At 39.0% G+C, this 27977-nt stretch overlaps 1 protein-coding gene across 3 annotated transcripts in view; it reads left to right on the forward strand.

The window, feature by feature from the left end:
* The window catches only part of GRM5 (glutamate metabotropic receptor 5), a 536398-nt gene that overhangs the window by 459400 nt on the left and 49021 nt on the right, over positions 1 to 27977 (forward strand). For all 3 annotated transcript variants that reach the window (XM_059186935.1, XM_059186956.1, XM_059186945.1), the window contains exon 8: positions 20056 to 20995. In XM_059186935.1, coding sequence (XP_059042918.1) covers positions 20056 to 20995 — 940 coding nt within the window. The remainder of the gene's footprint in view (positions 1 to 20055; positions 20996 to 27977) is intronic.

The raw sequence follows: 27977 nt of genomic DNA on the forward strand, positions 1-27977 counted from the left end.
ACTACCACATACATGATGCTTTCTACATTTCAAGAACTGTTTGGAATCTTACAAATGTTAATTTATTTAATCCTGCATGCCAATTCTATAAGAATGGTAGCATGGTCAAGAGATATGAGCCAACTAACAATTGAATAATTGTTCAGAAAAACAACTAAAAGTGGCAATAAACTGACATTAATAACTGTTGACATATTTATCCATATATCTGTATATTTGTGTCTATTCATATGATAGATGGCTGAAATGAAGATGACTCATTGGTAGGAAAAGGTGTTTGCTGGGATTATGGGTGACTTTTTCATAAACACACACACATAGGTGTGTATAAACATATATGTATATAATATTGGATTATGTTATGAGAATGTATTTCTACTAATTAGGTCATTAAAATAAATTTTAAGCTAGCCATTTTCTTTTTTTTTTAAGATTTTATTTATTTACTTATTTTATTTGCCAGAGAGAGATCACAAGTAGACGGAGAGGCAGGCAGAGAGAGAAGGGGAAGCAGGCTCCCCACAGAGCCCAATGTGAGACTTGATCCTAGGACCCTGAGATCATGACCTGAGCCAAAGGCAGAGGCTTAACACACTGAGCCACCTAGGCACCCCAAAGCTAGTTATATTCTTAATAGCTATCATAAATTGGCAGGAACCAGGATGAGGAAAAGTGAGAAAGAGAATCTGACACAAAAAAACAGGAAGAAGAAGAAGAAAAAAGATTTAGAAATGGAGGATGAGGGAGAGCAGAACACAATGGCCCTAATCCTACTTATTCTCACGGAGACAGCAAGTTTTTATTCTTTGTCTAACACTCTTCCGATGTCTGTGTTAGCAGGGAATAGGATAGATGGAATCCCTGCCCTCAAAGAGATGATCATCTAAATATTGATGGAGAATAGTGAAATGCTCATTGTTAACACCAGAGAATACCCAAGGGCATAGGGACCTTATCAGTGGAAGCAACTTAGATGAGTTTTAAGTTTGCCCCTTCCGTGAACATTGGTCATACAAGAATTAAAGGAAAGGTGGAAGTTGACTAAACTAAAATGAGAGAGAAGAGTTTGGGGCATAGAATACAAGAATTTAAAAGGAACAGAGACTATGGGGTGGAGGGAATGAGCGGGGCAAGTGAGGCAGAGGCCAATGCTTGGAGGGCTTTGTGAGCCATGGTAAATAATTTGAAGTTTATTCTAAGGGAAACTGAAAATCATTATTGAATCATTTAGTCATTTGTTCAACAAATATATACCTAGCACTTCTTCTGCCCCAGGCAGTGTTCTAAGGGCTGAAAATATTTCCATGACTAAAACATAAAATTCTCTACCCTTATGATGTTTACGTGCTAGTGGAAAGAATAGTTTGGAACAAGGCAATTATCACCTCCAGGAATGTCCAAAAAACTGAAGGAAGTTAATGCAATCATTTACTCTATAAATATTATTCAAATAGTTGCGATGTAAAGAGTGAATATTTTTTTAAAACATGATTTTGGAACAGTGGCTGCATCTGCAGAGAGAGAAGGGAGGGAGTCAGATGGGAGTTACAGAAGAGGTTTTAATTTTGTCTGTAAGCTGTGTGTGTGTGATATGAGATAAGTATGACAAAATATTGCCATTTAACAAACCTGGATTTTTTATGTTTGTTCTATAATTCCGTGTGTGTTTACAAAGTTTAGAACTGAAAATACTTCAGACTACTTGAGCTATTTAAATATTGAATACTGAAAGATACAATTTAAAAATAAAGATTAAAATGGGGATTTTAAAAGGAGGATAAGAGAAAAACCACTGTAATGAAATTTTGCAGATTACAATGTGAAGCTATTTGCGGTTTAGACTATGATGTTGTGGTGGGGGAAAAAAGAGCAAGGAAGAGATCTGGTTAGGAATTAAAATCAAAAGGAGAAGGTAATTGTTTCCCTGACAGAAGAATGCAACTGCAGTCTAATGTGATTTGAGCAAGGAAGGAGGAAAAAAATAGTGGAAAGCAACAATTGGGGTTCAGTATTCAGAGAATTCCTTAAAAGCTTCTGCCAAGACAACTTTTTCATTGCACACCATTCCCCACCAGATAAATATAAAAACTGCCTAGAAAGAATCTTTAATTTGTTTCTGTCAAAGAATTTGGGATGGGCTGAAAGTAGCAGATCTTTGGCTCCTCTGTTGAAAGCCAAAGCCATGGGAAACACTTTCAGGTGGATTTGCCAAGTCTGGCAACCTTCAAACAAACCTGATTGAAAGGAAGAAGCAAAAACAAAATGACTTTCCAGAAAGTAACTCAATGAGAAGCTTTATGACAGGAAGTTAGAATGATTTCCTGCTTTTCAATTATGAGGAAATGTATCTTATTTATTTTCAAAGCAGAGCTGTAAAATAGAAAGAAGGCAGGGCATATCAACATTTTAATGTCAATAGGAACATTCTCTAGGAAGTTTCTTTGGTTCCCCCAGTTACCTAATTGCTTTGGAGATTGGAACCTTTGTATCTTCATTTAGGAAGAAAAAGAGAGGAGAGTCAAACAAAAGGGAGTTGGTGGGAACCTGGGAGGGATTGGAGGATGAGTTCCAAGGGGACTAACCACTCAGGTTTTATAACTCCCTGCATTTCAGTTTTACTCTCTTCTTACAAATAATTACTTCATTTGTGTTCCTCAGTTTGTCCCACTTTTCTTGGGCCTTTTTTTTTTTTTTTTTTTTTGTCCTGTAATAAATAAGTACATTTAAAAAAATATAGAAGGAAGACTGATTTTCATTACCAAAAATTATAACTATCTTAAGCATTATCCTTTTGAATCCCTTGAGATAGATATTACTATTTTATAACCGAGTTAATTAAGACCCAGGAAGATTCTGTAAATTGTTCGAACTAGTGACTAACTGACAAAACTAATAGAAAATCAAGCCTAAGTACTGTGATTTCACTGTTTTATGCTTCACTGCCTTCCTTTCTCCACCATCACATTTTGGAATCCCATATTATCCAGAAATTATGGAAAAGAAAAAAAATCAAGTTTCAAGCTGGTCACATGTTAATTATTCCAAGTTGCTGTGATATTTTCATTTCAAATGTGCTTAAAATATACTTCCTGTTTATTCCAATTCAGTTTGGCTGAGGAAAGGGGTAAAAGATCTTTGCCATGTATTAAATATTATTTGCTTCTGATTCTTTAGAGATCTGTTATGAGTTTAGTTGAGAAATCAGTTTATTTTTGTCATTATTATTATAATAAATAGTTTCTGTTAATATTAAACACAGCAGGTTTTCAAAAATGGTGACCTCTAATTTCTTGGCTTCTAGGTTAGGTAGAAATTTGAATAAGAATATATGTTATACCATCTGGTATTCTATCATTCATTCAACAAAAGTTCATCAGGTTGCTACACTGTTGTCAACTGTGCAAAGTTCTATTGATAGAGATGTAAATGGAAGGTACCTGACTTTCATTTATAAGACTCAACTGTCCATAACAGAAGAGGGCTGACTTAAAGAAATGATTGCATTGAAAGTATTACCTATGATATATGTTACAAATGTACCATATGCCAGGTTCACTAGTGGTACAGAAGATAGTAGTCATGCGTGAATAATTCTAACCAGGTGCAAACATAGCACTGAGCACCAGACAATCAGTGATCATGGAGACACAGATCCTACCCTCAAATATCTCAGGGCCTGGGCAGACAAACATACTAATAAAAAGGCAATTTCAATGTAATATATTAAGTATGCCCCACATATAGTAGAAATTGATTTAATATGTTTGTCCACTGAAAGAATACAAGAGAAAAGAGGAAATAAGATAATGAATGAATAAACAAAGGAAAGGAACAAAGGAGGAAAGAAAGTGTTGGGATGAGAGTAAGTAGGGAATACTATAGGAGCATTGAGAAGAGAAAATTAACCAGGTCTTGGCAGTTTGGTGGTACCTTCTGGAAGGAAATGGAATCAATGAATGTGAAATTAGAAGTTAACCAGGTAAAAGGGAGAGGAATTTTTAAGTGGAAAATAAAGACCCTGAGGAATGTTACATGTCCTATCGAAGAATGTATGTGTCTGAAAATATTTTTTCTAATATCAGAAAGCTATTCAGGGGCAAGGGAAGCACTATTGCACATTCACCCTTCTAACAAAGCTTGAATTATGGGAACTACCTTTTCTTTCTTTCTTTCCTTTCTTTCTTTCTTTCTTTCTTTCTTTCTTTGAGAGAGAGCACACTCATGAGCAGGGGGAGGGTCAGAGGGAGAGCAGGGTCCCTCCTGAGGGTAGCTCCATCCCAGGGCCTTAGGTTTATGACCTGATTCAAAGGCAGATGTTTAACCAACTGAGCCATCCTGGTGCTGGGGACTATCCTTTTCTAAAGATCAAACATCGTAATGGTGACCAGGTGTAAGAGATACTTTGTTTAACAATGGAATTCCCAGGTCACTAAGCATTTTCTAGATTTTCCTTAAATTTGATACATAAACACCAATAGAATCTGAGGAAGGTAAATTTATGACAAATGTAGTTTAAAAAATGCAGATGAGAATTTTGGCCGTGTCTGTAACAATTCATCTTTATTATCTTGCAGTAGCATAGTGGTTTAAATCAAAAGGCATTGGACTCAGACATATCCATGTTCAAATCTCTACTCTGCAGCTGATTCATTGTGAGACTTTACGTAAACAAATTTCCTTGTCTGAGCTTCAACTTCTTACATAAAATGAAGGTAATAATAGTAGTAACTAATTCAAAGTATTAGAGATGAAATAGTGTACAAGGAGTTTAGTATCTGTTAACAGTTCAATTATATAATCATTCTAATGTTAATAAAATTTTAAAAAAATATATAGTGATGAGAAATGAATATAGAGATTGATTGATTAAAGATGAATGAATGAGAAAATCCGGAAAAAGTTCAAAACTCTATTTAGTGTCTTCCACGTTTGACAGTAAGATCCTTTAAGTCACTATCTGTCTAGCCCAGTGAATGGCACAGAATAGGCAGTGAATTTGTATCTGTTGAACATTTCTTTTAAGGTCACTCAGATGATCTTCTTAGGCCTTCTGATTCTAAATGAACGGATTATTCAGGTTAACAGTGATCTAGAAACTCCATGATCTATAACAATACTGAAAGGTATTTGGGGCTTGAACTCACGACCCTGAGACTAAGACCTGAGAGGAAATCAAGAGTCACATGCTCAACTGACTGAGCCACCCAGCCTCCCCCACCCTTTTTTTAAAACCACTCTCTGTAATCAAGAGTTTTCTGGTTCCATCAAGGGCATCATTATCCACTTCTGCTATTTTTCTCAATCACAAGGGGAAAAAAGATTTTTTTAATCTTCCTCCCAAAGGGATTTAGCATCTATTGCCCTCAGTATATTTACAATTATATCCAGTTATGTGTTTGAAATTAAGTTAAAGATAAAGTTTTGAAGTGCCCCAAGGCTTAGTCTTTTTTATCGACATTTGCTTCATTGGTGATCTTACTCAGTCTCATGTTATTGTTCTCAGTTACACACTGAAGAAATTTCCGAGTTTAAATATATAGCTCAGATTTCTCATCTAATCTCCAAACTTGAATATTCAGCTGTCTAATATTTATCTATTTGAATGTCTAAGAGATATCTCAAATTCTACAGTTCCAGAGATGCAAACCAGGTCTTTACCTTCCTGATCCCCAAGGCTGCTCTATCAGTAGCATTCTATTGATGGCAAATCCATTCTTTCACAAGACAATAACTTTAGAATCACCTTTTCTTTTCTTTTTTTCTTTTTTTTTTTTTAAGATTTTATTCATTTATTTGAGAGAGAGAGACAGAGTGGGAGAGCATGAGAGGGGAGGTCAGAGGGAGAAACATACTTCCCATGGAGCTGGGAGCCTGATGTGGGACTCGATCCCAGGACTCTGGGATCATGACCTGAGCCAAAGGCAGTTGCTTAGCCAACTGAGCCACCCAGGGACCCTGGAATCATCTTTTGATTCCTCTCATATCCTTTAATCAGTCAATCAGAAAATCCCACTGACTCTTCAAACAGAATTCTACCACTGCTCACTACCTCCACTGTAAGATCCCTTATCCTGGTAATCATCATTAATTACCTTTACTACTGAAATAACCTCCTAAGTAGTCTTCTGATTCTACCCTTGCCCCCTACCTATAGCCACTTCTTTTTTTTTCTTTTTTTTCCTTTTTTTTTTAATTTAATTTAATATTATTTTTCTTCAGTGTTCCAAAATTCATTGTTTATGCACCACACCCAGCCACTTCTTAACACCTCAGGCAGAGATATATTTTTGGAAAGTAAACCAGATAATTTTACTCTATTGTTTGAGAACCTATGATGGTTTTCTATCTCATTCATTTTTGTGTATAGTATAAGAGAATGGTAAAGTTTCATTCTTCTACATATAGCTGTCCAGTTTCCCCAGCACCATTTATTGAAGAGACTATCTTTTTTCCACTGTGTATCTTTTCCTGCTGTGTCAAAGATCAGTTGACCATAGAGTTGCAGGTCCATATCTGGGCTCTCTACTCTGTTTCACTGGTATATGTGTCTGTTTTTGTGCCAATACCATTCTGTCTTGGTGATCACAGCTTTGTAGTAAAGCTTGAAATCAGGCAAAATGATGCCCCCAGTTTTGTTTTTATTTTTTAACATTTCCTTAGCAATTCGGGGTCTCTTCTGGTTCCATACAAATGTTAGGATTGTTTCCACCAGCTCTTTGAAAAATGCCGATGGAATTTTTATCAGGATGGCATTGAAAGTATAGATTGCTCTAGGCAGTATAGACATTTTAACAAAGTTTATTCTTCCAATCCATGAGCATGGAATGCTTTTCCATCTTTTTGTGTCTTCTTCAATTTCTTTCATGAGTGTTTTGTAGTTCCTTGAGTACAGATCCTTTACCTCTTTAGCTGGGTTTATTCCCAGCTATCTAATGGTTCTTGGTGCTATAGTAAATGGAATCGGATCTCTAACTTCCCTTTTTTATATTTTCATTGTTAGTGTATAAGAAAGCAACTGATTTCTCTGCTTTAATTTTATATCCTGCCATATTACCGAATTGCTATATGAGTTCTAGTAGTTTGGAGATGGAGTCTTTTGGGTTTTCCATATAAAGTATCATGTCATCTGAGAAAAAAGTTTGACCACTTCTTTGCCAGTTTGAATACCTTTTATTTCTTTTTGTTATCTGATTACTGTTACTAGAAGTTCTAGTACTATGTTGAATAAGAATGGTGAGGGTGGACATCCTAATCGTGTTCCTGATCTCAAAAGGAAGGCTGTTGGGTTTTCCCCATTGAGGATGATATTTGCTGTGGGTTTTTCATAGACAGATTTTATGAAGTTGAGGAATATTCCCTCTATCCCTATACTTTGAAGCATTTTAATCAGGAACAGATGCTGTATCTTGTCAAAAGCTCTTTCTGCATCAACTAAGAGGACCCTGTGTTTCTTCTCTCTTCTCTTACATTTGTTCTCTCATAGTGATTGATTTGCAAATGTTGAACCACCCTTGCATCCCCGGGATAAATCCCACCTGGTCATTGTGGATAATCCTTTTAATCCTATCTCATTCAAAGTCAACTAATGAATCATTGAACACTTCATCAAAAACTAACGATGTCCTATATGGTGGCTAACTTAACATAATAAAAAAATAAAAAACAAAAACAAAGGAACAGAAAAACAAAGTCAAAGTCCTTACAAATTTATGTTTTGTATAATCTGGTCCTTTGTTATGTCTCTGAAGTACCTTCCCTTCACTTCACCTCCCCTTCCCTCTAACACATTTGTCCTTTATTTCTGATAAAACATTTAGAAGGCTCTTATCCTAGAGTCATTGCCCTAGCTGTTCTGTACTGGATTGCTCTATCCCAGACACACATACTATTATCCTTCCTTCCTCCAAGTCCTTGCTCAAAAGTCTAGCCTGGGCAACCTGTTTAATATTACCAGTTGTCCCTCCTTACCCTCTTCTACCTCTTATTTTCTCCATTTCATATTTAACTTTTATTCTATTATGTTATTTATGTATTAATTTATTTTTACTCATTATTTGCATATTGTCAATATCTCTAGTTGGAATATAAGCTAAATTGGTTTTTTTCTTTCCTTGCCTGTTTTGTTCACTTTGGAATATCAAGTTCCTAGAACATAATAGATAATAAATATTTACTGAAGAAATAAATTACAGAATAGAAGAAAACAAATCCCCATGTAGAGAGTGTCTGTCACCCACTGCAATATGAACTTCTTATTCTGCTAACTAATCCAAAGACTGGAACCATTATCTCCATCTTACAGAAAACTGAGGTTGAAAATGTAAAATATCAGTGTTTGTGGTCACAATGTAAGTAAAAGAAAAAAGGTTTAAGCCTTACTGTAAAAGCCCTGATGTAAAACTTTGTACTTTTTCCTTGATACGATGCCATAGGCAATATGGAAATGAACATGAATCACTGGATTCCTTCTGAAAGGATCTCTAAAATGCAAAGAAAAATTGTGCACAGTGGTCTTTTTCAAATAGCAAGTTTGATGAAGCTGTTTTAATTAATGCTGAAAAGAACAATGGGTTTTTTTTTTTTAAAGTGAAATTCCAGGGCTCGTGCATCAAAAAATTGTAAAATGCCTTCTTACTCTTCCAATTTCTCAATTTTCATTAACTGATAAATTTGTTTATCCCACTAGAGAAGTCAAAAAGATGATATATCTATAAGCACAATACCATTTGTGCCCAGGAAAAAAATAAAATTGCTAAAAGGCCCTCTCTCAATGGACCTTCTCAAAACAAGTCTCAAAGAGAACATACGCCAGTTTTCATCTTGCCAGAAACCATGCAATGAAAAATGTGTGCTGTATTCTTTGCAGTGATAAATTTGTGGTCTGGCTAAAAACAATGTCCTCATGGTCAGAAACCACTCTGATATAACCAGACTGAAGAAAATAATGTGGTTTCATTGATTTCAGTTCTTGATAAATAGAGCTTACCCAAAATAAATTATCACATTTCCCCCCAATAACATAAAACATTATAATACAATGCCTACCACTACACTATCTAACCCACTTGGAAAATACTTCATAAGGCAGTGGTATAGTAGATGAGTAATATGAAACAGATAAATGTCTCCTACTTGCCACCTCTTAAAAATCACATTAAGTCAAGTGAAAAAATCTGAGAGCATATGTGCTGCCTTGTACTTACAAACAATTTAAGACAAAATAATACCATTTACTTGGGGCTGTGTATATATAAACAGGCAAGAAAGATGAAATAGGCCTGGCTTTTCCCCAGAAGAACATAGAACAATCTAATAAAATACAAAGACAATTTAACAGATGTTGAGTCACTGCCTTTTTATGCATAGACTTTTCTTTTTCCTCCTTTTCTCACTTCATAATTATCATGCCACTCTTCAAGTTGCATGTTATTTTATATGGCCCTTGGTCGAATCCTTGAGATGTAGGCAGGAAGGCACTATTATCTTCCTTCCTAAAGCAGTTATCAACTTCTGATTGGAAGTCTCGGCAATAATTGCCAGAAATATTAGAATTCTCTTACGACATTCTGTCATGAGGCTGTAGAGATAGGCCTCTGCACATCTGACTTCTGCTTTTCACACTTTTCTTTACATTTCTTCTGTTTTCCACATTTGTTCTTTTCCTCCTGTGGTCCCTTCAGATGCTTTCCACATCCAATCTGACCTCAGTTCTCTTCTTTAAAAATGCATGAAGTAATGGTGCCCACCTACTAGAATGTGGGGACCTGAAGAAGATGTAAGTGCCTAGAAGAATAGAGTCACAGAGCCTGAGTGTTTAATTAAGCCACCATTTAAAAAAATTTTTTTTTTTTTTTTTAGAGAATGAGAGAGAGAGCAAGAGAGGATGAGAAGGGGGAGGGTCAGAGGCAGACCCCCTACTGAGCAGGGAGCCTGATGTGGGACTCCATCTCTGGACTCCAGGATCATGACCTGAGCCGAAGGCTTGTTTAACAAACTGAGCCACCCGGCACCCAAGCCACCATTTTAAAGAAATGAATGATTGTCTGTGTGTCATCGTGGTGTGGGCCAAGTATCTTGAATGGAGTGGGTGCTTCCTAATGTTCGCTCAACTAAGAAGTGAGTGACGTGCTCTAGTTGGGCTAGATGAACAGATTTTTAATCTCTTTAATGGTAAAAATGAGGCATTAATCTTGGCCCTTACGCATTTATATATGGGGGGGGGTGTTCCTATATTTTCTTCTTATAGTAAATAAGAGCATTTTAGTTAATAACATATATACCAGTGGCTCAATTAAGAAATACTTAAATATTATGACGCGTAAAATTCAGGAATTAGTAGTCTGGGGAAGAGAAAGGGGAGGTAAAATCTACTGCAGAATATACATATAATTCTGCAACTAGCCTTAGGCAAGGTAATGTAAACCCAGGCCTTAGAACACTCTTCCTTTGTCTCTGAGCCACTCCCCCGCAAAAAAATCATGATCATGTGACAGGGACTGTGGGAACACAGAAGGAATACTGTGGGGTCTGCAAAAACTCCCAAGTCATAAAATCAAAAAGCCTCTGAATGTTTCGATGGAAGACCGGCTATACAGGAAGAAAATGCCTTTTAGTACCCAGAGTATTTGAAAAAAATTTTAAGTCTGACTAAAGCCAGAAGACCTGGCTAGCCATAGTTTTAATAGAAAGAGATATAAATTAATTGTAAAACACTCATTAGAGGTGAAAATGTCTGTGTAAAACTTTATTGAGAGTCTGTTGGTTTTAAAGTGATGACTGTAGTGTTTTATTCTAGTGAAACACAAAAATAGTCTTAAGTTTTTTATAGACTAAGTCCTGAGAAATTGCTTCACTCATGCTTTTCAGGTAATCAGTCTAATTTCTCACATATGAATTCTTTTCCAAGGGTTTCTCGAGATCAAAGCTCTCATTATAGGGACGAGAAAGGAATGGATTTCTGCATTACTTCTGTTTCACGTGCAGGAAAATTGAGACAGAAATAGAGTAAAAGCTTCTAACGGTAACAGGAAAAAGTTGTGTGCAAGCTGAAAATGAAGTGCCATCTCCTGATTCTTCAATTGTCCCTCCTCTTCTTTAATGTAATCACGCATTCATTCACCTGTTTCCTTCCCTGTTATGTGTCAAGCAAAATACAAAAGCAAAGGCATGGCCTCCTGCTTTCGAATTGCTCACAGTCCATCAGGGTAAGACAGATGCTGCAAACTCACTGTGATCATGACGACTGTGCCATTATGTGCAAAACACTGGTGTGCAGGTGCACTGATAGGCCCAGGCCCAGAGGCTGACCACCTGGGAGGGACCTGTTCTTCCGGCTCAGGAGATCAGAAAAACCTGGCAAATGAAAGAGGAAGGAGGAGTCAGCTAGTGAAAAGGGAGAGGGAAAGATAAAAATGGACCAAAATGTTTTAGTCAGAATGTTTTACTACTGAAATCCCTACGCTGTGTTTTTCCTCTCTTCTTCATCTGCAGTATGACCAGAAGTCATATTTTTCAAAGCTGTTCCCTACAAATGTACATCTGTGATAATCCTTCCCTTTAGCACCCTGCAGTCCCATTAAACCATCCTTTAAGCTTTAATTATGAAATAAATCTTTGCATACATTTTCAAACTTCCCTGTAAAACGTAACCAATAAAAAAGAACAAAAAATGAAAACTAAATGAAAGCTACAGCCCTGAGTTGTCAGTTCTCTGAGGGGATTTGATTAAGGGAATCTAAAACACAAATATTTAATAAACCATGAAGGGCATGATATAGGCTGGGTCCAGTGAAAAATGAATGCTGTGAGTCTCCTGTGTGGCAATGTTAGAAATGTCCCACAGTCAATCCTTGTTCTTGTCACCTGTGGGGATCCGGTGCCCATTCAGGAAAATGTCTACACTAGAAAACTTTAGAGACACAAAGGCAACAATTGGTGTCTCTGGCCCAGCAACTCAGAACATACATGCCAGGATGAGGACATTGTTGATGATTCTGAACCAATGAGATTTTCTCAGAAGGAGGCATGACCTTCTGTTAGGATAACTAATATCAAATATGTATGCTACCACTAGCCCCTCCTCACCCATGAGCAGACACTGTTAATCATTCATGATTCTCTTTCCTACTAAGAAGACTCAAGACCCCTTTCAAAGCGGTACTTGATCCATTTCCCTCTCCTGATACACCATCAATCAATCAATCAGTCAGAAATCCCACAGGATTTTAATATCAGCCCCAATAAGTTAGCATATCAAACCTTATACTATTCCTCTATAAAACAGAATTAATGATACTTACCTGACTTGTTTAATAAAATATCTAGGATAACATCTGACATATAGTAGGCACTCAATAAATGTTAGTTTCCTTCTTTTTGTAATGCTAGCATAAGTAGGAATGAGGTAACTTCCTTTGGAGGCAGTTTCAGATAAAATTTACCCAACATTTTGGATACCAACTAAATCAGGGAGTAATCATGGTATGTTTTGTTTTATGATGACATAGTGATAAAAATCAATCAACTCTAGATAAGCCTTCCCCACTGAGGACTTTTTTTTTCCTGGCCTAAAGTAAAACATGTTGCAATTCATAGCCTTCTTGAGAAGAGTGCCCTGAACTTTATAGTTAGATGGCACTTCTTAAAGAATGACTTCTGTCTCCTGCCTTTCTCTTTCTTCTACCCATGCTTCCCAGATCCAATGAACTACTCAGAGCTACATTAATCTGTCAATATAAAACATTTATCATTGCCAAGTTAGTACCAGGAATATTTCTAATGTGAAACAGGTCACCTCTATACAGAAGTAAGCTTTTGAGGTATTTATTTAGTTTTGCTCTCTCTGGTTACCAGAATGTTTACTCCATTTACTAAGTTTATTTACTGAATCTTTACTGAATTTAGACTTCTATCTATAATGGTAACTAGGAATTCTGTAACTTGGAACTTTTTAAAGGCAACAAAAAATGTTTGCTGTGAATAACTTGATCCATACACCAGGAAGAAAATTATAAAGTTTGATTGTATGGTGTATATATTACTTTGTGAATTGCTATGTTAATATGAGTGACGCAACATGCTCAGTACCAGGGATCCATTTGTGAGCAAAAGAGACAAATCCCCTAACATTAGGGTGTTATAGTCAAGGAAGGAGGGTAGGCCTTAACAATATAATCTTCCTCTCTCACTCCCTCTCTCATACACACAAAATAGGTGATATTATAGTAAATGCCACAAAGAAAAATAAGGTACCTAAATATCACACACACAAACACACACACACACACATGCACATACACGCACACATGCACACACCATTTCCAATTCTTCTGAACCATGGAAGTGATAAAGAAAAAACCTTTAGCTCAGGCTATGTGAAGAGATTCTTTTCAAGGGTATGAACAATGCAGAAAGAATTCTGAGTCTGCATTCTTCTGCTATCCTTGTCTCAACATCCTAGAAACCAAAATCTTGATTAAAGACAGAAAAATGGTCTATGGATGGAACAGACTGAAAGCAAGCATGATGTTAGTCACCAGTCAACACCTTGTACGCTGGGCAGATCTATTGCTCAGGTATCAAAGGATAGTCCCACAATGGCCCCACATCAGTGTTGTACACCTGAAATGGCTGAGGACACATACATATGGAACTTGTTAGGGAGTTTCTGCCTCGCTGACTTATAGAATATCAGGTATCCATCCAGGATCTTTGCCTCCTCATTCCTTCTGTTGGGTCCCCCAAAATTGGGTACCCCAATAATGGGTCCGTGATTAAAGGAGTGAGACTGATACAAAGCGAAGGTCAAGCAAAGCTTTATTTTGCACCAAGCATCAGGAGTCAGACCGACCATCAAACAGACCGGTTGGGGCAGCCCCTCCAGAGAGGACGATCCCTCCCTGCTTTCCAGATTAACTCTTATAGAGCAAAGGCCATGAGGTTGGACCTGGCCACACACAGGTGGCCAATGAGATTATAACACACACAGGAAACTCCACAGTGATGCTAGGCGACCAATTGAATTACATTTTACCCTAGTAGACATTTGAACCAGCCTATCACACCTTGGTTAGGATTGGCGCCAAAAGGCTCCCAAAGGGCAGGGGCCCATACTTCTTGGTAGCTAGGAGACAGTATGTGCCCCCACTGATTGAATACCTCCACCTGGCCTGACCCACCCTTGGACTTGGACTTTGTTACCTGCGACTGGTTGGGGTGGGGGGGGGAGGCAAGGTCAATTTAAGCTTTACAGCAAAATGGCAGTTCAACCAGGGTGGGGCTACTCTGGCTGAATAGGACCTTACACTTCTGCCTAAACAGACACCTGGAAAAGGACGTGGAAATGTAATAGTCTAGGAACTACTAACTACAGGAATATTAATCCTTTAAGACTAATACCTGAAAAATAAACATGAGTACCAGTTATTACTGAGCAGTGATATAATTTTTAGGTGTCCAGGAAATCAGTGGACCATCCATGCTCCTGTTAGAGTTATGGAAAGCATATTGGTGGAATCACAGGATGAATGTGGATAATACAGTTTTTTGGCAGTTCACTTTCCCTTAAAAAAAATATCTTGTATTTTCAGTATTTATCACTTCAAACTATGAAAGCATAGATTATACTAGAGAACAATAGAAAAAGGATCAAACATGAAAGAGGAGAAAAATGAGAAATGGGTAGCTATTTAAATAGATTTTATCAGAAAATATGCCTTTTTTTTCTACTCTGTTGATCATCTGCATTTCTAGAAAGAACTGCATTGTTGTGTGTCTTCTGTGAAGCTCTAATATGCTTGCTAGGAGGTAACTTCATTCTCGTGATCAAGATTCCTTAATCAAGATATAACATATGTTAAATTGATTAAATTTATACTAAAATGATAAAATATATGTACTCTACTCCTAGTTAACCTCCATATACCCTTCCAGTATGCAGTAATTGACCAGTACACTAAGAGTACTTCCAATAACTTACCATTACACTAAGAAGGAAACAGGGATTAAAAAACAAGCAAATAGTAAGGGAGAAAATGCACAGTAGTAATTCACAGAAGGAAATAAAGAAGGCTTTAGGAAGAGTAGCAGGGCATTCAGATGTTTGTAAACCAATGCACACAGCAGAGGTGGTAGTTAATGGGAATTTAAATTTATATCATAATAAGATTAGCATTATTCTGAGATTTGGAAGAATATGTTCCATGATAGGAATATAACAATGGAAGGAAACCATCTTGTTCAAAAGAAATAGATCTAATCGTAGTAAGGGGGGGAAGAAATAAGAGAAAGATAAACCACCAGAAGAGATACTGCAAACCTGAAGCTCACAACTTTGTGCCAGCCCTTTGGGTAAGGATTTAAAAAAAAAAAAAAAAAGAAAGAAAATCTCCAGTGATATTGTTGGAGGGCCATCCAGCTGACCATTTCCCTTTGGCTTTTGATACTCTTCTTTCCTTCTATCTGGTCTACCTTATGTCTTCCCTGACATATACTTTTCCTCTGCCATTCTGTAATATTGGTGTTTAGCCAGACTTCTAAGCTCTGCTATCTGTGAAATTCCTCATTAATTGTATTTATGTATATATCTCTTATTTCCACCTATAAACAGAAGACTCCCAAAGCTGTAACTTTCACCCTGATATCTCTTCTAAACCTCTGTTTCCACCTACTCAGTACCTCATAGACATTTCATATACAACATGTCTAAATTGGAACTAGGTATCATCACCACAAAATCTGACACTTTTCTTCCTACAGCCCTTGTCTTAGTTATTTTACTAGCATTGCTATCAACTTGGCTAGAAGCCCTTTCCTGAAACTTCTGTCTACCTCATAATTTCTTTCAGTCCCAGCTTTAAAATGTCTTTCCCAACTCAATGTCTTCTTCAGTACAATGACTTAGTTTTTTCCCATCATCCTCTTGTGATAGCCTTCTGATCAGTTTATTCACCTCCAGTCTCCACTTGCCATCCTCTCCTCCTGCCTTTCTGATCTATCTTCCCCCACCACTAATCTTGGCCTTGAGATACAGTTCAAAGTCTTTGGTACAGGGGTGCCTGGGTGGCTCAGTGGGTTAAAGCCTCTGCCTTCGGCTCAGGTCATGATCTCAGGGTCCTGGGATGGAGCCCCACATTGGGCTCTCTGCTCAGCAGGGAGCCTGCTTCCTCCTCTCTCCCTCTCTGCCTGCCTCTCTGCCTACTTGTGATCTCTGTCTGCCAAATAAATAAATAAAATCTTTGAAACAAAGTCTTAGGTACAGTGTGGATGATCACACCTTGGAATTATCAAAGAAGGCATTCGCAGACTGGATAAGAAGTCAGTTTGATACTCTAAGGTTGGGCTGCCAACCAAGGACCAAGGATCAGTTGTATAGTCATTAAGCTTACTTATTCAAAATAAGATTCCTTTGTCCTGATTCAAAATGCACTGATTCAAAATCTCCTGAGTTAGACCCTTGAATTGAATTTTTGTAGACGCTGCAAGTGATTGTGAAGCACATCCGTTTTTGGAAACTCTAAGAACTTATCCAATTATAAGATTCAGTGATTATAACACTCTAATCAGAATCCAATTTGCTATTCCAAGAGAATAGTTACAAAAGTATTTTGTGCAATGGCAGCATCATTAAACTAAACATAAAGCCTTCTGAGTGGTTCACATTAAAGAAAAAACACACATTTGAATGTATAAATTCTGGCAAATTTGTGACAATAATCACATCACATTAGAGGCATGCCTCATGCACATTTCTTCCAACAAATATATCTAATGGCATTTTCTTTAGAGTCACACATGATGTTAATGGGTTACATGGGAAGAGTTCAAGAATTTGATGTAAAAAGAGTGGTGAGTGCTGTCATATGCAAAACATTTAAGATTAGGGTGCTAATTACATCTAAATAGAAACAATTAAGATTTAGCAGAACAGCAGAGAGAAAGGAGTAAAATGAGAGCCTTTAAAGTAAACATTTATACATTTTTTTTCAGTTGATTCTTTTTAGCTAATGAAAGAACTCCCACTTCACGCACCACATAACCTGCTTCCTATGCCAGTAAGTTACTGTGGGTATTAACAGGTCATGACCTATGAGGGGAAACAGGCCCCGTTAGAATTAACTACAGTAGATAATAGATTTCGTTGTCACATCACTGTTCTCAATAAACAGTTATAGAAGAATAAAGATAGGAATAATTGACTAATCCCTATTTTACTACTATAAAATAGTCTCTACCAGCAACAAATCTATAAATATGAAGCAAAACCCCATGGTATACTAAAATTTCAGAGATTGAATTCCCACATATAAGCCGCGTATGTGAACGCAGATGCCTAAAAATAAGGATACAAAATCTTCATTAGCAAGGAGATATGTGTTTATTTACAATTAATAACATTATGTAAAATAACGGTCTCATATTTAGTCTGGGCCATCCACATTTTTTTAAGTTAAAACCACCTTGTTTCAATATTAAATATGCGGAAGTCTCTTGTTTGTTTTGCTTTGTTTCGTTTTAGAGAGAGAGCAAGCAGCGGAAAGAGACAGAGAGAGAGGAAGAGAGAAAATCTTAAGCAGCTCCATGCTTAGCTTGAGCCCTAAGCTGGGTCTGTTTTCATGACACTGAGGTCATGACCTGCTCCAAAATCAAGAATCAGACTCGTGGGGCGCCTGGGTGGCTCAGTGGGTTAAAGCCTCTGCCTTCGAATCAGGTCATGATCCCAGAGTCCTGGGATCAAGCCCCACATCAGACTCTCTCCTCGGCAGGGAGCCTGCTTCCACCTCTCTCTCTGCCTACCTCTGCCTACTTGTGATCTCTCTCTCTCTCTCTGTCAAATAAATAAATAAAATATTTAAAAAAAAAAAAAGGAATCAGACTTGTAACTGACTGAGCCACCCAGGTGTCTCTAAATACACAGGTTTTTAAAATAAGACTGCTTTTCCCATAGAAACAATTCTGTAAAGGCTAACTCACAAGTCCCATTAAACCCATAATGAATTTAACAGCAATACTAATGGTACTGTTTCAAGCCTGAGATTCACATGTTTCTTTGCTATTATTACTTATTGTTGTCTCCCTTACCTCCAAGTAACTTTTGATATTCAAAGCCTCTTACTGCAACACCCTTGACTGTGAGATATGTGAATTTAATAGGAAAATCTTACACTTGTAACAATTAGGATGAGGGTTGGATGCATATATGGGGGGGTGGAGAAGTAGCTTAAACAAGACAAATGTGATGTCTGTAGTCTAGAGCTAGTGAGTGATTCCATGGTTAATGGGGATTCTCTTTCAAAACTTAGGACACATTTTCTGTTCTTAAAGTTACTTTATATTCCAAGATAACTGCTGGAGCTCTAACCACCATCTTTATATTCCAGGAAGGGGAAGGAGAAAGCCGAGGAGGGCCAAAAGGGTATTCTCCAAGATTAGTCATTTTTCTATAAGGAGTTCCTTGCTTATATCATTCTGGCTAAAACCTAGTCACATAGCAATCTCACTGAAAACGTTGCTGAAAATGTAGTGTGGCTGCACTCTTTACCAGCCCCAAATGAAATTAGCGATCTGCTGCTGAGACTAAAGGGGAGAGTGGATATTTGCAGGCAATTAGTTATCTCTGCCATATTCCTCAAATGTCCAGTTCTCCAGATTGTTTAACTCCTTTCCTGCTCACTCAATACGGTTTCTTTATTTCCATGTTTCTGTTAAATGTAACAAATGTTACTTTACACACACACACACATACACACACACACATCCACAGAGAAAGAGAGAGAGAGAGAAATGACTCTTCTAAGAGCAGTGGTTCTTAACTTTAGCTGTACCTTTAGAATCACTTGGAGTGTCTGTTAAAAATCCTGATGTCCAAACCAGTTAAATCAGAAACTCCGACAGCGAGACCCAGGCCACAGTATTTTTTTAAAAATGCCTCTGGGTGATTCCAGTGTGCAGCCACGTTTGAGAATCACGATCATAAAGAAATGTGAAAACAAGGTGTATACCCCAAATGATGCCAAGTTCTGTCATTTTTTTTTTCCCCTGATGTGTAATGAAGTGATACAAAAACATGCAAGCCACGGGTCAAGAACAGTTTTCGGAGTGTGGAGTGTGGGTACTTCCCACAGAGATCAGTTGTTTGCCTCTGGGGTCATTTTGCCTCTGCTGCCCCCCCCTTTTTTATTAAGTATCTTCTCTTTTATAACAATGGAACCATGCGGTTCTCTGAAAATCCTAACCTTTCCGTACAGTGGACTCAAGGACAGCATAGACGGATCCACTGCTGGTCATCCTTGAGGTCTTGAACTCTCAAGGAGCCCACATCCATTTAAACTCTCTCTATTGCTTCAAATAATTTTCAAATCTTTCCACACTTTTATCTCATCCCAGATCAACACAGCATCCAAAGGAATGTTTAACACTGGTGTGACCATGCCCTTCCTTTCCTGTATATATAGATCCCTCCAATGATTTCCTATTGGTCTAGGCCTCTCTGCTTTGCAAGAGCCTTTCCTTCCTACCTCCCAGCCTTATCTCGGCCACTCACTGCACCTGTACGGTGGCCTCCTTTCATACCTCCAGTGGCCCCTAGCTTTCCTTACAATTAATCCCCATATGCTGTACCTACTGAATGCCCAGTCATCGAAACAACACTTCCATTTGCTCAATCCTGTTGAAGGAGGCTTTGATTGCTCCCACAGACTGCATTAGGAACCATGCTGTCCTTCTTAATGGCCCTTATCACAGTTGTAAGTAATTATTTAGAAGCACTCCCTCCCCAATTATTTCTTAGGAGAGCAGGGTGCATGTTCTTCACTATTTTGTTTTCAGAACCTAGAACAGCTCCTCTCACAGGATGTGTGATACTATAAAGATACATATTTTATGAATGAATATATGAAGAACTGAGTAACATGGGATATTGAGATTGGAAAGGTAGATTGGAGTCAAAGGGTCCTGAAAAGGGTCATAAGCAGCTGCTGTAACTTAGGCAGTTTACTTAAGTGACCCGAGTAAATGTTTTTTTTTTTTTTTTCCTCCAATGTGTCTGTGTCTCTGCAGGCTGTGACTTGATCCCAGTACAGTATCTCCGCTGGGGTGATCCTGAGCCCATTGCAGCTGTGGTGTTTGCCTGCCTTGGCCTGCTGGCCACCCTATTTGTCACTGCAGTCTTCATCATTTACCGTGATACGCCAGTAGTCAAGTCCTCCAGCAGGGAACTCTGCTATATCATCCTTGCCGGCATCTGCCTGGGTTACTTATGTACCTTCTGCCTCATTGCAAAGCCCAAACAGATTTATTGCTACCTTCAGAGAATTGGTATCGGTCTTTCCCCAGCCATGAGCTACTCAGCCCTTGTAACCAAGACCAATCGTATTGCAAGGATCCTGGCCGGCAGCAAGAAGAAGATCTGTACCAAAAAGCCCAGATTCATGAGTGCCTGTGCCCAGCTGGTGATTGCTTTCATTCTCATATGCATTCAGTTGGGCATCATTGTTGCCCTCTTTATAATGGAGCCTCCTGATATAATGCACGACTACCCAAGCATTAGAGAAGTGTACCTGATCTGTAATACCACCAACCTAGGGGTTGTCACTCCTCTTGGATACAATGGCTTGCTGATTTTGAGCTGTACCTTCTATGCTTTCAAGACGAGAAACGTTCCAGCTAACTTCAACGAGGCCAAGTATATTGCCTTCACTATGTACACCACCTGCATTATATGGCTGGCCTTTGTGCCAATCTACTTTGGCAGCAACTACAAAATCATCACCATGTGTTTCTCCGTCAGTCTCAGTGCCACAGTGGCGCTGGGCTGCATGTTTGTGCCGAAGGTGTACATCATCCTGGCCAAACCAGAGAGGAATGTGCGCAGCGCCTTCACCACCTCTACCGTGGTGCGCATGCATGTGGGGGACGGCAAGTCATCCTCGGCAGCCAGCAGATCCAGCAGCCTGGTCAACCTGTGGAAGAGGAGGGGCTCCTCTGGGGAAACCTTAAGGTAAAATGGGGTGGTGGGGAGTTATGAGGTACTGGCCTCTATAGTTGAAGGAATGGCATTTGCTTCCTGGTCTTTTATAGGAAATATCCGAATGAATCAAACTCTGGGAGGAGGGGTGGGGTGGGGAAAGGGGGCCTTGGGCATTCTCATTGAATGGTTTTTATGGGATTAATTGGGTGTGCCCCCAGTTACTTATGCCAAAGCCAGAAACAGAGAAGTTGGGATGGAGAGAAAAAGCACAGCTTCAGCAGAAAGGAGATGAGGTCCAAAAGGGCAGGGAGAACACAGCTAAGACATTAAGCCAAGGCAAGGCAAGTGATTAAGCCAAGTCCTGAGGGGACAGAAATACATCATGGACCAAATTCTAATTTACCAGAACAGAGTAGAGAAGGTTATTGTTAACACAGAAGGTTATGCTGAGCACAGAGTACCACGAGCCTTATACATCTGGCTGCACTGTGTGCCTGAACTTTTCCAAACCCAGAAGAACCCTCGACTGTCCATCCCATAGAGACGTGTGAATGTAGACTCTGTGTTTTAGTTCTTAATGGGCAACTTGAACTCTTTGGGAAATGTCTAAGTTTCCAAAAGTGACTTTGCTTATAATCTTCCACAACCACCAGCCAGTTTCCCATCTTCTCTGTTGCCCAGAGTCCCCTTCCCACCCTTCAAGCTCAGTATCCCAGGTAGTACTTGTAGGTAATTTCCATCTGAAAAGAATCCAGAGCCAACAGCCAGTGATTCCCCCACCACGAGGGACCTCCTAACGTGATAAACACCTCCAAGGCACTTCGGAAGGCAACAAGATCTTGCGGGTGGGCGCGCGTATTCTCTCTCTCTCTCTCTTTTTTTTTTTTTTTTTTGAGCCAATTGAGATCTGTATCTTCAATAAACATCTAGAGAATGCTGGTAGCATAGATTGCTATATTGCATGCTATCTCAGAGAACTATGATTCCTTAAAATCTGTTTAAATATGATAAATTCTAAGAACTTAAAGTGTAACCAATCACCCAATAGAGCTGCTCAGACTTATGCCAGTGGTAAGCCTGGCTAGTAAACACTTTCTCCTTCCCTGCTTCTCTGGGGAAGAGAAGACTGTGGCCTCTGTGAGGGGCCAATGTGAAATTAGTGCAACTAATAACTTCCCAACATGGGGGAAATGAGATCATCTTATCAGTGGCTTGGGAACAAATTTAGAGTACTAAAAAGGCTACATGGATTATTACTGGGAATAAGGACTCCTTCCATTTAAGAAGTGCATACTGAAAGAGCTAGTGAAGATATCATCTGCTTACTCTACAGAGATTTTACAATTTTCCTAAAGTCTGGATACATAATTGGAAGATAAACATCTTTTGAATGGAAGATAAATAGCTAAATATTATTGCTTGAACAATTCTCTTATACCACAATTTAGCCTGCATGGAAAGTCCCACATTTCTATCAGCCCTTATTCTTCAAAGCCTGAATAACGGTGATGGTAAAGGTACTGTGCTTCTGAGGATTGAGAAACACTCACAAGATACTTAATCACATATTTCATTCATTTGGATTATTAACTTGTATCCTTGCCTCTTTTAATTTTTTTCTAATCCCTGTATGCCTCTCATCTCTTTCCATGTACACCAAGAAAGGTATTTAACTAAATTGTAAATCTTGGGGCAAACAACTATGTCTTGAGTTTCTTTAGTAAATCGTGGCAATGTCATGGTCTGGCCACAGAAGACCTTTCATCTCTCTAAACTGCCAGAATATTTTCCATCTGCTTTCCTGACTCCTCTCTAGAATATTCTTTTTCCAAAACTTCTGTAAGATCAGCCTTTTATTTTGTCTAAGTAGATCTATTTTTCAGACTTTTCTTTTACCCAACTCTTTCCCAATAAAACCTTTCCTGATAGGTAAAACGGGCTCCTAGAAGGACGGAATTGCGAGCCTAGCTTAAGCACCCCGAAAACTTGCTTCGGGCAGGTTCCTTAGACAGTGTGAAGCAATGGGGAGGAACACTGGCTTTGTGGCCAGCTTCTCCTGAGTCTGAACCCTGGCACTGCCATTCCTTCTCTCTGAGCCCGAGTTTCTTTATTTGCCAAATTGAGATCATATCACCTACCTCAGAAGATTGTAAGGAGTGAAAGAAATAATTATGTGTAAAGGCCAGGTACACAGTAGTGGCTTTCCTGAAGAAGGTATCAGAGTACAGAGCCAGGGAGCTCTGGGATTGATACCGGCAGCATCACTTACCAGCTGTGGAACTATAGGCAAATCACTTAACCTCTCTATGCCTTGGTTTCCTCCTCCGATGAATAGAGGAGATAATGAACCACAGCCTTCAGACAGGGTTGTAAGACTACATGAGTAAATACATGTAAAGTATATGCCATATAGTAAGCACTTTGTAAATCTGTATTTGCTATTTCTAACGGTGTTAACAATTGTCAATCTTCTTCCACCCCTGAAAGTGTCTGTATCAGGAATGCAACCAGGATGACCCTAATAACAGAGAGAGCACCGTAAAAGGCAGTAGAGGTCTATAGACACATTGATTACACAGACTGAGCTTTCCAAAGCATCTCCATTTCGACATGGTCTGGTTCGTTGTCAGATTGTACAGCACACCCTTTGGCCTAATTTAAGCAAGGTGAGCTCCTTCAGAGTGGGAGCCTTGTCTCCCTTGTCATCACTGTGCCTCCAGTGCCTGCAAGTGTCAACAAGGGCCTTTGATGCATAGAAGACTCTTAATAATCTTTGGTATATTTACTGAGCAAGTAAATTTGGGAAGGTAGGAATGTGGTAGGTATTTCTTGCTTGTGTTTACGTATGCATACTACTATCCCCTAGTGGTTTTATTGCCTTTCATAACATGAAGCCTACTGTGATCTCTATTACAAATATCCCCTGCACACCCATGGCCCTCAGTTTCTGCTCAAGAATCAAGTCATCACTCCCATCCATTGACCTCATGTTTTGCTCTAATTCTAACCTACCTCTAGTAGCATTTGGTTACTCTTTTCAACTATTTCATCTCTACTTCAATAAATAAGGGGCAACATAAATAACAAAATTTACTAATAGTATCAGTAGAAAATAGAAATTCTTGAGATTTTTGGCAATATTTTAACCTTTTTCACTATGGGCCATGCAGTCCTTGATTTTGCAGTTTGGGTATTAGAATATTGAAGATGGTGAAGAGGGACCTTTGGCATTTGTTGAGTTTCCTATATGTAGTTGTGGCAAATGCTGGTCTATGTGATTATGGCTGAGACAGCGACTTATTTTTTGTCATTAACTGGCACATTCAGGCTGGACCCTGCTTTTGATGTGGAGAAGAAAGCCCAGAAAAAGCTCTAAGACCCTTGCATCACACACATCCCCTACCAGCATCCTCTTCTAGCTATGACTCTACAAAATAATTTAGATCTAAACTAAAATGATTTTCCTCTAGGTTTCCCATGAGCTCTCACACTGAGTATTTCTTCTCTGTGATCCAACATCAAGACATTCAGAATGTTACTGTGATATTTATCACATTGTAAGATATAATTGGTTACATATGGATTTATCTTTTTACTTTATAAAAGCCAGTGTGTATCACATTATCTATCTCCAGGACTTAATGGGACTAGTGGGCAAGAAGTAAACTTGGATGCTTCTAATATTTTCATGTTTTATTCTGAATTACCTTCATTAGTTGAGTTTCTCAGGCTTGAATTCTGTAATATGCCAATGAGCCCATTTATTGGGATCTACAGGGGCCTTAAATAGTTAGCTTAAATATCTGACTCTGGGTCTTTGGAGAGAGGCAGCTACTATACTACTCCCAGCTTGGTTCTGTTTTTTTCCATCTATTTATTTTCCTATAAACCCAGACTTGTCTGGGCCATTTTTGAAAAGTCCTATACATCTCATGGCAGACAGCTAGGGCTCCATTTTAAAGATTACACTAATTGCACACCTTAGAATGAAAGTAATACCTCCCAAGGTTGTAGTGACTATGTTTCCAAAAGTTAGGACACATTCTTGGAGCCGCGGATGTGGAGAGAGTAGATGGAAATATAGCAAACTAGTGTATATTTCTGGCTTTGGAGCCACACCTGGATTCAAACCTAGTTGTGTGAATTTGAATAAGGTGCACCAGTCTGCTTCCTCAGCTGTAAAATGGGAGACAATGATCCCTATTGTTAGAGTAGATGAAGTGATGTATGTCAAATGCTTAGTATTCGTGTATAGATAGCACTCAATCAATGGTAGATAAATGTTTAGAAATGTGCTCAGATGCAAGTAAGAGAAAGCCTGATTTTCAGAGACTTATACGATTTGTACGGGTTTTACTTCCCCCGTGTTACCATAAAACATGTGGACAGACATGGTCTTCCTCTTCTCAGTGGTGCCAGAGTCAACATGTCCGCTCTTCTCTGCACCTTTTGTTTTTTTTTAAGATTTTATTTATTTATTTCAGAGAGAGAGAGAATGAGGGAAAGAGAGTACAAGCCAGGGGGAAAGGCAGAGGGAGAGAGAGAAGCTGAGCAGGGAGTCTGACATGGGGCTCAATCCCAGGACCCTGGAATCATGACCTGAGCCACCCAGGCATCCTCTCCAGGCCTTTTTACTTATGGTTGCACAATGGCTCTATGTGTTGCATCCTTTCATTAGGGAAAACAATGGTCCTCTCAGGGTCCCTTTCTGTCTCATTGGCCAAAATGGTCTCCTGCTGTCTCCTAGGTGCAAGAGAGTAGGAAAAAAGTGTGTATTTATCTTTCACATTTTCTATAATGTAAACTGAGGGGGGAGACATGGATGTGAAGTGCTTGTTGGATAAGCCCATGAATAGCATTTACCATGGAAAGTGATAGTACCTTGTAGTGGCAGGGGTGGTGGTAATGGTAGGAGAATCACCTAGTGGTAATTATTGAAAATGTTGAAAGAAGGAGCAATAATCTTTCCCATTTTTCAAACAGGGAACTTGGGTTATCGTGGTTAGAACCCTCGCCCACAGTCTTGTGACCAGTTAGTTATACTCAGCTCCCAACTCAGACCTTAGCACGTTGGCCTTAGAGCTAAACCTTCCCCAGAATGTATTCTTTGGAGAGCTACTCTCATAAATTGTTCCATGGGGGAAAAAAAGGAAAAGGTATTTGGTCAAACAAGTTTGAAAGCATGCTAACTATTCCTTTAGAATAGTGTGACTGTGTTTAGGGATAAACACTGAGAAGTTTTGCAATGTAGAAACCAATCATTCATTCATTCATTCATTCTTTTCAATAGTTCCCCAAGCTTGTTGAACATAGGACTATTACTGCCAGATAACTCTCTTAACTTTCTGGAGCACTGATACTACAAAGGGAACTTACGATGGAAAATATCACAGCCAAAGAGAAGACCTGTTTCTGGGAAACTGAAGAGTTGTTCCTGTCTTCAGTGAGAAGGGGGACAGAAAGAGCCCATTCCCACCTCCGGTCATGGAGAGAGAATCACTTGTGTCCTCGTAAGCACCTAAGGGAAAAACAGAGCCAAGACCAAGAGATCTAGCAGCTTTCTGGGAAGCGGAATAGGCTCACCCTAGAGCCCCAGAAAGAAAAGTGCTCAGAGTCAGTCATTCAATTCACTGAAATAGCAAAGGGAGATTTTTATTTAAACGGGAGTGAGTCACTATAGATATTTTTTATATAGAAACATACTATTTATGCCATCAATGTATAGCAGTCCCTGTGATTAACATTTTGGTTCTAGACACTAATTCTCCAGCACGACATGGCACAGCATCAAATCATTGTCAAGCAGATGATGCCATGCTTCCGTGTAAGGCCTTCACTTCAGCTGCAAATTGACAAGTGAACACAAAACCACTTCTGACCTAAATAAAGCACTGAACGTGTTGAGTCTAAAGTTCTGGTTCTACAAGATTCAGAATTTCCAGCATCGTGGGGCTGAGGATTTCAGATGCAATGGGCATTTCATGGCTAAATGAATGACAGAGGCTGTAGCTCTAGGTCATACATGTTCTCTCAGAAGGTAAAAGCCTCGCTGGGGATTCTCCGCAGGCAGCAGAAACATCAGCACTGCCCACCTTAATTTTAGAAACTATGATTTGCCGCTTCTGTTTTAATTAACTAATGAACTTTGCTTTCATTGACTTGGTCATGAGAGCCTAGTCAGACTATCTGCTAAAGCAACAGCTAACCCTTTCACGTCCTTTGCCCAAATTATAATTTGCCTGGAAAACTAGTTCTCTATATGTCAGTATGGGTCAGTATACCCCAACTGTGTTCAGAGCTTTGAGGATTTCCATTTGCTTAGATATCATTAAGAAGTTATGATATACGTTCGTGTATCTCTTCCTCTTTAGAATCCCCTGCCTCTTCCTTCTATCTTTCCAGGTGGTTCTTCTCTTCCAGGGTGCAGCTTCCCCACTAAAACCCTGTCAGAAGAGACTGTCTCACAGATTTTCCCTCATCTGACTCTCAGAACATTTAGCACACATGCCTCACAACTTCTTCATTCAAAAAATATAAGAAAAAATGCTTTATGCTACAAGCAAACTTGTTGTTTTTCATCAAGCTTCCACAGAGTACAAGTAGATTCTGGGGATCCAGAGATAAGTAAGAAACACTCTTTGAGGAGTTCTCAGTCTCCCAAAACAGAACGGGACACAGGTTAGGTTTCATAACATGATGGAGTGCTGTGATAGGAGTCCACAGGGGAACAGAGGAGCCCAGAGGCAGAAGCAGCAAAGTTCTGCATGTGGAGAATTAGAAAACCGCCCAAAGGATCCAATTCAAACAGTAGATACTATTTATATACTTTATGCCTGCTTAGCCATCCTCAGGGCTTCACCAGTGAGGATAGGATAAAGCCAAACTTCCTTCCCCTTCTGTGGCAGGAAAGGCTACAGAACACCTGGGAGTAGGGGCCTTCTCCCAGCCAGCCTGGCATCTGGTCACTCCCTGCTTGACTTTCCATTCGGACACACTCAATTTTCTTGCTTTC

Source organism: Mustela lutreola, chromosome 1 (assembly GCF_030435805.1).
Source record: "Mustela lutreola isolate mMusLut2 chromosome 1, mMusLut2.pri, whole genome shotgun sequence".
NCBI classification, from domain to species: domain Eukaryota; kingdom Metazoa; phylum Chordata; class Mammalia; order Carnivora; family Mustelidae; genus Mustela; species Mustela lutreola.